Here is an 11,401-nt window from a genome sequence, read left to right on the forward strand (position 1 = left end):
ATATAAACGGGTCTGTGTTTCACGTGTGATTTAAAGATGTAGATTTATATTTAGGCACGAGGAGGGCACAAATCACTTCACGTGCTGGTTAAATGTAATATGTGAGCACGGGGTTGCACAGAATTAATTCACGTGCTGGGATTCAAGTGAATAATTAATTAGTAATTGAATCCCAGCACAACAGTATATATAGAGACACGTAGCATTCACTCAGGGTTAGGTGTTCGGTGAGTGGAGAACGAGTGTGGAGAAGGAGAAACTAAATAGTGAAAAAGAAAGATCGTAACGTTTGTTTTGGTTTTACTCACCGTGTTTGTCTCCGTGCACCGTTTGTGTGTTAGTACGTTTTGTTTGTCTTTTTTATTTTGGCGTATAGTGCCGTGTCCTGTGTTTTGTTTCAAACCTTTTATTTTCTGTGCTGTTTATTAAATGCTGAGCGCGATCACGCGCCCAGCTTCACCAAACCCCAAATCTCTGTCTGTTTACTTCCTGCTTCTGGTCTGACGCCACCCACTCCGGCCGTCTTTGTGACACGTGGTGTCATCGTGGGATAAACAGCGCCTCCAAGCGTCAGACCAGGAGAGGGGGTTTTGGATTTACAAAAAAAATATATATATAGTAACGCGAGGATGGGAAGAAAGAGCTGCAGGAAGCAGCGGAAGCAGCAGCAGCAACAACAGCTGCAGCCCTCATCCTGCATGCCGGGCTGGGAGGAGAACAGCCACAACGGGGCAGTAGCCACCCCACTGCCACCGGGTTCCCCACCGTCCCGGGAAATATGGGACTGGCTGGTGCACCCCGAGGGGAACTTCGCCAGTGACCTCCCCTGGGTTATTCACGCGCTGCAGATGCGAGATGGGAAACGATGGGAGGACTGGGAGCAACAGCACAACCCGGCATCCGTTCGTGACCTCACCATGGTGGTGCTGGGGTACCTAGCTGCAGACATGGGAGGGACGCCTTCCAATGAGCAAGAGGGAGAGGAGCAGTCGCTGCCCTCTCCAGTACCTGAGCGGGAGGAGCCTGAGCGTCCACAGCCCGAGCGGGAGGAGCCTGAGCGTCCACAGCCCGAGCGGGAGGAGCCTGAGCGTCCACAGCCCGAGCGGGAGGAGCCTGAGCGTCCACAGCCCGAGCGGGAGGAGCCTGAGCGTCCACAGCCCGAGCGGGAGGAGCCCGAACTTCCTGCGCCTGAGTGGGAGGAGCCCGAACGTCCACAGCCCAAGGGGGAGGAGTCGGGGTGTCCACAGCCCAAAAGGGAGGAGGTCGGGGATGATGGCTGGGAGGTTTTTTTAAAGAACCTCGCGGCAGAGTTATGCCCTGGCTGTGGGGCTTATGGGCACACGTTAGCCATATGCCCCACCCAGTATGAAGAGGAGGAACTAGCGCCCAGACGGGGGGACCGCGAGCATCCAGCGCCCAGACGGGGGGACCGCGGGAATCCGAAGCCTGAGAGGCAGCTGTTCCCACCTTCACCAGCAGAGCAAGAATGCCTGCTGGTTTCCCCAGCACAACCAGCAGAGGAAGAATGCCTGCTGGTTTCCCCAGCACAACCAGCAGAGGAAGAATGCCTGCTGGTTTCCCCAGCCCAACCAGCAGAGGAAGAATGCCTGCTGGTTTCCCCAGCACAACCAGCAGAGGAAGAATGCCTGCTGGTTTTCCCTTCAGAGGCAGAACCGCACCAGTCCCCTGAAATAGGAGCGGAGCCGCACCAGTTCCTTGCAAGAGAGGCAGAGCAGCACCAGTCCCCTGGAAAAGGGGGAGACTACATGCTGCTCCCACCTCCATCGGCAGGAGACTACACGCTGCTCCCACCTTCACCGGCAGGAGCAGAGCAGCCGGAGCTGCCTCTGCCTCCGCCACCTACACCGGCAGGAGCAGAGGAGCAGGAGCTGCCTCTGCCACTTCCAGGAGCAGAGGTGCAGGAGCTGCCTCTGCCACTTCCAGGAGCAGAGGAGCAGGAGCTGCCTCTGCCACTTCCAGGAGCAGAGGAGCAGGAGCTGCCTCTGCCACTTCCAGGAGCAGAGGAGCAGGAGCTGCCTCTGCCACTTCCAGGAGCAGAGGAGCAGGAGCTGCCTCTGCCACAAGCAGAACAGCAGGAGCTGTCTCTGATTCCCGTACCTCCACCACGGGGAGTACGGTGGCCGGAGCCCCAGAAAGGGGAGCTGGCGGCCACGAAGAAGGGGGAGGAGGTCTGGAGACCACCAACCCCAGCAGCAGTTTCGCTGCCGGAGATCGTGGGGGAGGTCAAGAGACCTGCTCCCACTGCAGCACTTGTGCTGCAGAAGAGACTGTGGCCGGAGCCCCGGAAGAGGGAGCTGCCGGCTACGAAGAAGAGGGGAGGTCAGGAGACCATCCCCCAAGCAGCCTTTCTGCTGCCAGGACTGCCCCGGCTGAAGGAGTCAGTCTGGGAGCTGACAGCATGGCCAGTAGCAGCCTGGCTACTGGCAACATTGCCACCTGTGGGCCCCTGGAAGCCTCCCTTCCCAGCCAGAGACTTTGGCCTGGACTGCTGGATTTTTAAGGGGGGAGGTGGCCGTTGAGGCCATGTGTGCTGCGCACAAGGGGGGGTATATGTGGCAATGTGCCCCGTCCCTGTGTGCATTTGTATGTTGCGTGCGTGTGTTAATGTTGGTGTATAGATTGGTACACGGGATATAAACGGGTCTGTGTTTCACGTGTGATTTAAAGATGTAGATTTATATTTAGGCACGAGGAGGGCACAAATCACTTCACGTGCTGGTTAAATGTAATATGTGAGCACGGGGTTGCACAGAATTAATTCACGTGCTGGGATTCAAGTGAATAATTAATTAGTAATTGAATCCCAGCACAACAGTATATATAGAGACACGTAGCATTCACTCAGGGTTAGGTGTTCGGTGAGTGGAGAACGAGTGTGGAGAAGGAGAAACTAAATAGTGAAAAAGAAAGATCGTAACGTTTGTTTTGGTTTTACTCACCGTGTTTGTCTCCGTGCACCGTTTGTGTGTTAGTACGTTTTGTTTGTCTTTTTTATTTTGGCGTATAGTGCCGTGTCCTGTGTTTTGTTTCAAACCTTTTATTTTCTGTGCTGTTTATTAAATGCTGAGCGCGATCACGCGCCCAGCTTCACCAAACCCCAAATCTCTGTCTGTTTACTTCCTGCTTCTGGTCTGACGCCACCCACTCCGGCCGTCTTTGTGACAATCCGTGATCGGGTAAACACGATAAAAAAGACGTGCTTCATTTTATTGACTTAGTGGGCCACCATACTTTGCCATACAGGTTGGAAATGCATATCATTGGATGAGGGAGGGATTGAATTTCGCTCCCTGCTTTTTTCGTGTGACGTGGGGGGCATTTAAATTTTAAAAGGGCAGAGAAAGTTTTCAACAGCACGCAGAGAGAAAGCATCAGAGGACCTTGTTTAGAGACAAGAAAGAAAAGGAAAAACACTGTAAAATCCAATGTATTTGACATACCATATGAGAACATTTATTTTACTGTGTTTTTACAACATGTATAAATATCAAGAAACAAGTGGATATAAGCAGATAATGGTTTCATGAACAAATTTTTTTTATATTACTGAATGGAATGAAGAACTATTATTTTATTTATACATATTTAATCTGAGAAAATAAAAATCGAGAGTAGTGTCCATTATTGCTAATAAAGATCCTGAGAATAAATGTTTATTATTGCAATTGTACTTTTTGCTTAGAATAATTCATGTTTTTTAGTTTATTTAGCACTATTTATTCGGTTATTGCGGTTTGTAAAATATTGCTTTGTTAATAGAATATTCTGTGTAAGTTACAGAAACTGATTTGCACACAAGAATAGAAAACGTTTCCACTCTAGAATTTCATTTCAAGATGGCAAGACGATTAGATGAATCATTGTTGGCAGAAATACTGGCGTCTGGAGAATCAACATTTTCTGACAGAGATTCAGTTTATATAATACAGGCGTTCTCAGTATTATTTATTTTTTAAATAAATGTTTAGTTCTAAATCATGTGTTGTCATGTATTGTGTATAACAATTTGGTAGTGGATTTTAATACAACTTTTGTTTAAGTAAAATGCATTATACAAATCAAAAGATCAAATTACGAATGCAAGTGACATTTAATGTGAGATTTATAGTATTTACACATTGTCAAATGGTTTCTTTTAACAGAGAGAAAAAAAAAAAAGACATACAGTGCGTAAATGCCGCCTGAAGGTTTAGATCTAACTTTGAATTTCTGGCTAGCGAATGAACCTTCGAACCTCTGAACCTTTAAACACAGCCCTAAAAATCAGTACAGTATTTTTGTTTTAGTTTCTATAATATTGTATAATATTCTCTAGAGTGTCCTGAACCAAGAAATACAGTTTTCAAGTATCTACTACTAAAAATGAATGTAATGTAAAACCGAGATCCTATTTTAAGTGACTCTGCAGCAGCAGTTGTGATGCATAGTTCACCCCCTAGTCAAGAGGTTTTCAAACTGTAGGTTATTAGGGGGTCGCCAATATCTGACTAGAAAATACTTTTTTCTAACTTCCTGACGATTGTAAAAGCTCTGTGGTAAATGGCAGACTCGGTAGGCCTCCAGGATCATTGACTCAATCAACTACCCAGGCAGAGCTCATGTTTAATCCTCCAACCCCCTGTTAAATCTGACCAATCCCCATCCAGAGACCTTCTGTCGTTTCAGACCTATCGTAGCTCAGCGGCTCCATCGCCAGCCCTCCTTCATTTGAAAGTGCAGTGGTGGCAGGTTTTAATATCAAATACATTTTGTTCACAAATAAAATCCAAATAAAAAAATGGATTGATACACCTGCAATTTATAAATGGGGGGGGGGGGGGGTAGCTTTTAGTTTCATTTACGGATTTTGCTGCATACAAAATGTAGGACGGGCAAACAAGGGTGCTGGACAAACACTACAATTACTATTCATAATTGCATTCACATTAATCAAGACTAGTCACTTATTAAAATGTTGCACCCTCATTTTCTCGTTATTACACGAAAGTAAGAACTTGGGTGATTTAAAAGCTCATTTAGTTGTTTCACAGCAAAACACTGTCAATTAAACTGATTTTATTACTATTATTGTAGTATTGTTAATATAGTATACCTTTTATTTTACAAACAAACAAATTGAAATTTCAATGATCGTAGATTAAAAGCACCAACAGTGTTACTACTAGTTAAACCAGATTGTGATATAAACAAAAAGGTATACTGTAATAACAACATTGTAATAATAATAGTACAATCAGTTTATTTTACAGGGTTTGGCTGTGAAACAATGAATGGGCTTTTAAATCCTCCACATCCTTACTTTCTCATTTAAATGTAGAATGAAGAATGGGAATAAGTGACTATGTATTGCTGATACAGTAGTGACTGTAATAAAGTGGATCCATATTAAAAATACATATTATAAGTTTATTAAGGATGAGTCGCTTCTTTAAACGTTGCACCTCTACTGATAATTATGATTCTAATTTGAATGAGTACAGGCACATCAATGATACATAATTGAGGCTGCCACACAATTCCAGTGCACATGAAATATAATAACTAGGCTAATGAAAGATAATAAACAGAATCTAATGTTAACTGCATTCTAATTTAAGCAAGGCACAAAATGCTAGTTGGCTGAACTACAATATTCTAATGTACTAATGTGTTTAATATACAAGTCAAGGGTTTCCAAACATCGTATGCATAATAAGAACTGGTCAGCTTTTATGGAGAGGAAAGATCCAAGGACGGCTGTTTTGCTTTGTTCAGGGTTTGTTGTATGCGGTAATAAAACACAAGCCTTTGTCATTTTAAGATGTCACGGCATGTCAGAAACCAGAGTTACTATGAATGTACCCAGCATGGTATAACCTCTTCCGTTCAGCCAAGTGGTACAGTAGCATGAAGCAATAGTGGGAGAATATAAGGAGGTACAGGGTAGGTAAAGCTACTGTATAATTAGGGCTTGAATTTATTTTTGTTTTTATTATTATTTGGCAAAATCGGTTATTTTCAGTTTTTAAAAATAAAAACCTGCTCAAAAAGCATCAACTTTCAGTTCCTATAAGTAATTACATGTACGTTTCACCAATACATACCGCTATGGCCAAAGGTTTTGCATCACCAACAATTTTTGGATTGAGACACAAAAAATAAAAATATCACAAGTCTACCAAAAGCCACCATAGTAGTATAGTACTATTGTTAGTGCAAGAGAAGTATTGTACATACAAGCGCCTCCACTATAGAGCCGTATGCTATTATTACAAATTACCAGTGCCTTTATAATGATTTGAAAGTACGCTGTAGAAGCTCTTAAACAGATTTTATCATAAATGTGATGCATCTCTTGTACTTTGAAACCTCCCACGCTATGTCGATGTGCCATCCTCCTACTGAACATCTGCTGCAAAAAGTACAGATTCATGACTGTATGCATTAGTACTGTATGCACCAGTGTACAGTATCTGAAACAAACAATTCCTGGGTTAAAAGGTCACATTGGAGGTATCAGAAGAATGGAAAGTGTGAACATGTAGTATTATACTGTTCTCTGTTATAGGAAGACTATTTTGCATGCACAATTACTGTACAACTCAATGGGTGCCTGTCAGAACTAACTATTGCTAATGGTCCATATATTTGTAATATATTTTAGCAGTTTAAAGGGACATTACACTTTTACGACAATATCAATCTTAGCAGCAGGTCTCATATCATGTGATTTTAACAATCAAGTGTTCTGATTTTACAACACCACTTAAACAAACACCAAATAGCTGCTTCGCCAGCCTAGACAGTGATTAATCTTGATACAATTATACTCTCTCCATGTGTTTCATTCACACCCCAATGCACCGGAGGCAAGGTTAATAAACTTTACATCATTTAAACAAAAGGCAGTTTATGTAGTTGTACTTGTTAATTTAAAGGGGAGAGGGGGGGGGGGGGGGGTTCTGTGTAACGTAAAATAATATACAAATTGATCCAAACATCCACCTTAAAACGGTGATCCATGGTTTATATGACTGTCATGTAATCGAGCCCTTCAACACTACGAGTCTATACCATATACAGACACTGTAATTCAGGTTTAATTTGAAGTGTAAATTAATTATACAAGATGCCATTAACCATAAAGCAAATCTTAAGTTTATTTTTGAAATCCCGACTTGTTGTATTTTTAAAATAGTACATACATTTTAGGTACCCCTTACCGGATATCAAAAGAAAACGTGTGGATTTGTGTATTTTGCTACAGCTGTCACAACACGTAATGGTTTAGTTTTGATCATTCAAAATGAAATCTTACAATCGAAATAATTAATGTATATATTGAATTTATACTACATATGCTTAAACAAACGACAAAGACGTCCAAATTAATCATTGTACTTCAGCAGTCTGTTAAAAAAAAAACAGCACATAGATGACTACTGCTGTGATACATCGGTCTGCTTCATGTCTACTTAGACGAGTATATTAAACTTAAAAGAAACAACTGACAACAAACGTTGGTAAATAAATACCGTAGACACGCTTACCGAAATAGACAGGTTTCTCACATCTGGGACACTTAGAAGTCATCTTGCTGAAAATTTCAGTTGCAATCCACAGACTTAATCCCTGGTAATGTATTTGCTCTCTTTGCTACGGTAACACCGCTCTATCCATGCATCCTCTGCTCTGCGCCGCAAAATTATTCAATTTAAAGAGTTACAGCCCCACCTCCTCAGACAGCCTCGAGTAGAATTACTATTAGAGGCAACTTGTGATAGGTCAGTTTACCTGTCACTCGCTACAAATTTCTGTTGGCAATATAGGGGCTCAATTGTAGAAAATTGTATTCTGCAGTACATGTTTATAAACAACTGCTTGTAATCTGGAGAGGAGAGTGTCTGCTTGGTTACGTGCCCCTAAAACAGAAAATACATTTTAGGAATGTAGAAACAATAAATAAATAAATAAATAAAATAGCGTGCACATAAATCTATGGAAGCCTGTAAAAGCAGACATCAAAGAATTAGCCAGCAGTGGATTTTTGGTACACTGCAGCTTTAACACTATTTTGATATAAAATCCAGAAAGTCTTATTACATTATATGGAAAAGGAGCAGCTCACATTAAAGGTTGTATTAATTCTTTAGAATATATTATTTTAAATGGCAATTGAACAGAGAGTTATTACCTTTGAAGAGAATATGATTATTCATATAACACAAGGCATGTGTGCTGGTAAAACATACTGTAAATACAAATACAGTACTTTTCCCTTTGTTTTAATATCCTCCTGAAAAATATGCTTGTCAGTGTCTCAGTGTTTAAGAAGATAATGCCACAAATCAAGTTCAGTGACATGGTGTTTCCTAGCCTAAAACATGTGTGTCCTGCCCATTCCTAGGACACATTCAAAGCCTAATGTTACACTGTCCCAACTACTTATAAATAACATCTCTTTTTGTACTGATATTTTACAGGACATACAGCACTGACATTAAGCATGAACTGATAAGGTAACAACCGTCTAAAAGGTGTTCCAGTTCATTACATGTGGCACTGCACCTTAAAAGTACAGATCTTAATTTAGAACTTCGAATAGACTCATAACAGCCACCAACACAAAAAGGTGCTTTTGTGGCAGTAGATTTGGGAAAACAATGCATTACTCAGCAACTACTGAGACATACATACATGGGTAGCCTTGTGCAGGAAGTGTCTGGAGGATAGGAAGGAAGTTCCTAGTTATGAATAAAAATCAGTGGCCAGTGTTTGGTCCCATTTATAACTGCAGGGTATCATTTTAAAATAGCAGAGTTCATTTTCTTCAATGTTCAGGAAGTTTAAGTGGATATTTGGCTAAGAGCTAGTGGTTGAGATGTTCTCCAGGGATAATAAAGACTGTGTTACTGGCTTACACACACAGACATAGGGAACATACTGCAACTGAGTTATTTCCCAGTTCTATAGCAGCATTCAATCATACTTTCTAGCACAGTTTGTATGTTTAAAATTAAAAAGCAACTTCTATGTGATTTTTATGAATATATTTCTTACTGTCCATCCACTAGATGCAGAGTTTTGTAGGCTGACAGGCTTAGGGTAGCAATCTGGTGTATCAGATGCACTTCGAGATTAGACAAGATTCTGAGAGCTAGAGCCAGAGAGAATCTAAACAATAAGAATACATTAGGTAAGACAAAGTCAAGTACACTGAAGAGGGTGCTAGTCTACATGTGTCTACTTGAATTGTGAATGAGTGTTTTGAAGTTGTGGATGATTGGTGTGCATCAGTGACTGTGGTAAATCACATGTAATGTTTTACTTTGGAAATTGTCCTTCCTGTGCTACATCTTGTTAATGTCCCAAGTAGTAGTACATACTGTAAAATCCCATGACCTGTCAAAGTGTGCGACTTTTGGAGCCTGTGTTATAGTTTGTTTATTTTTCAATAGAACACTCTGTTTTTGTGTATGATTTAAATGCTGTTTCAGTTGCATCTTGACGTGATTACCTACAGAAACACTAATTAAGTGAGTGGCTCAGTAAAAGAATCAACTTAATCAACTTAACGACTCGCTCAGGTCCCGCTGAGCCGCTCAGAGCACTCCTGAGCATTTTTCATCAGTGATCAGAGTGAGCGGACGGAAAGGCCACCTGCAGGAAACAAGTGGAGATGACAGGCAGGATTGACAAATACGTTTGTCAAGAATGATGAACTGGTTTCGATTTATGAAGTTATGTATTATATTGGCTAAATAAGATGGTAAAAATTGTTGTTTTCGAATTTGTATCATTTAATTTCATTTTTTTTAAATGTAGAGCTGTTTTATAGTTAGTAATGTATTATTATTAGGCTTGTAGTATTAATATTATTCATAATTTTCATTATTAACGTCGGTATTGCCGGTATTAAACACAGCCAGATATGAGGTTCAGTCCAAACAGAGCGCCGAACTCAGCGAGGTACAACAGGGGAAAGTAACTTCACATGGGGCCATTTTATCTACCATCACCTCAGAAACACAAACAAGCAAATAATTATTATTCGCCATTTTTAAAAGTCGCTCAGCGCTCTTGTGGAGCAGAGCGTTAAGTCATTTAATTCTGCTCAGTGTGCTTTCTGAGCGCTCTCACTCTGAGCGGCTCACTTACTTAACGCGCCCACTGTTTAGATAATTGTTACTATTAAGGCATAGTAATATTAATAGATCAGGTAAGTAATTTGGTCTATGATATCATAGACGTGCGGTAAGACAATTATTATTCTTAGAATAATTATTCTAAAAGGTATTGGCAATGTCGACCCAGTGGACTTTTTCGACCTGAAAAAGAAACAAGGACCAGGGGTCACTAATGGAGATTAGATAAAGGGGCATTCAGAACAGAAAATATGAGGCACTTTTTTACAGAGAGAATTGTGAGGGCCTGGAACCAACTCCCCAGTAATGTTGTTGAAGCTGACACCCTGGGATCCTTCAAGAAGCTGCTTGATGAGATTCTGGGATCAATAAAAGCGACTAACAACCAAACGAGCAAGATGGCCCGAATGGCTTCCTCTTGTTTGTAAATGTTCTTATGTTCTTCTTACTGCATGGTCATGTGATCTTGTTCAGCTAATCACAGCACTTAATTTATCCAAGCCATTTTATAAGGTGTTCTTCAGATCTAGCTGTCTGCCATTGATGAATGTAGGTCACCCAAAGAGCCAGCACCATTTTGTTTTCGTCTGTGCTTTGTACTTCCACACTACTCCTGCGGAGCCTGCACAACCATGAACCACACGTTTGAGCCACTCATCATTACAGAGTGGCAGGATAAGAAGGGTCTGCTGTGTATATGAGTCTCAGAATACACAAGACTAGGAACCCTGTAATTACCCTGATAACAACATCCAAGATATTGGTGAATAAGAGAAGATGTTTTGTTACATAAGGTCATTGATTGCAGTACATGGTAAGCAGTGCTAAATTGCTAACAGAAGCCAGAGAGAAGCAGCAAATGGATCTTTATGTTCACTGTTACATAGTTAGAACATGTGCTTTTTAGTGATGTATGTATTCTTGTTTTTTATAAATGATGGACAAACTGCATGCTTAATAAAAATAATTTTAAAAAAAATACACACTAAAGTTATTTTGGCACATCCTGTATATAGTTGACTATGTGCCTGTATATATATATATATATATATATATATATATATATATATATATATATATATATATATATTAGCTCAAAGAGCCAGCTGCCCAACGTTTCGATATGTTGTACATATCTTTCTCAAGGGAGCCTGTGTTTGAATCAAAACATTGGAGGTATTTATAGGTTTTTGACGGCATGACAACTACTTGTTATTGTTTACATTCAAATCCATGATTTATTCTTACATGATGTA

General features: G+C 41.0%; 1 protein-coding gene across 2 annotated transcripts in view; it reads right to left on the bottom strand.

Annotated features, from left to right (window-relative positions):
• The window catches only part of LOC117410585 (cysteine-rich protein 3-like), a 34,765-nt gene extending 27,046 nt beyond the window's left edge, over nucleotides 1-7,719 (bottom strand). The window contains exon 1 of one of the 2 annotated variants that reach the window (XM_034017246.3): nucleotides 7,551-7,719. In XM_034017246.3, coding sequence (XP_033873137.1) covers nucleotides 7,551-7,593 — 43 coding nt within the window. In that variant the 5' untranslated portion in view covers nucleotides 7,594-7,719. The remainder of the gene's footprint in view (nucleotides 1-7,550) is intronic. The other variant, XM_034017245.3, reaches the window with a different exon arrangement.
• Nucleotides 7,720-11,401: the final 3,682 nt, after the last annotated feature.

This window comes from Acipenser ruthenus, chromosome 6 (assembly GCF_902713425.1).
Source record: "Acipenser ruthenus chromosome 6, fAciRut3.2 maternal haplotype, whole genome shotgun sequence".
In the NCBI taxonomy this organism is placed as follows: domain Eukaryota; kingdom Metazoa; phylum Chordata; class Actinopteri; order Acipenseriformes; family Acipenseridae; genus Acipenser; species Acipenser ruthenus.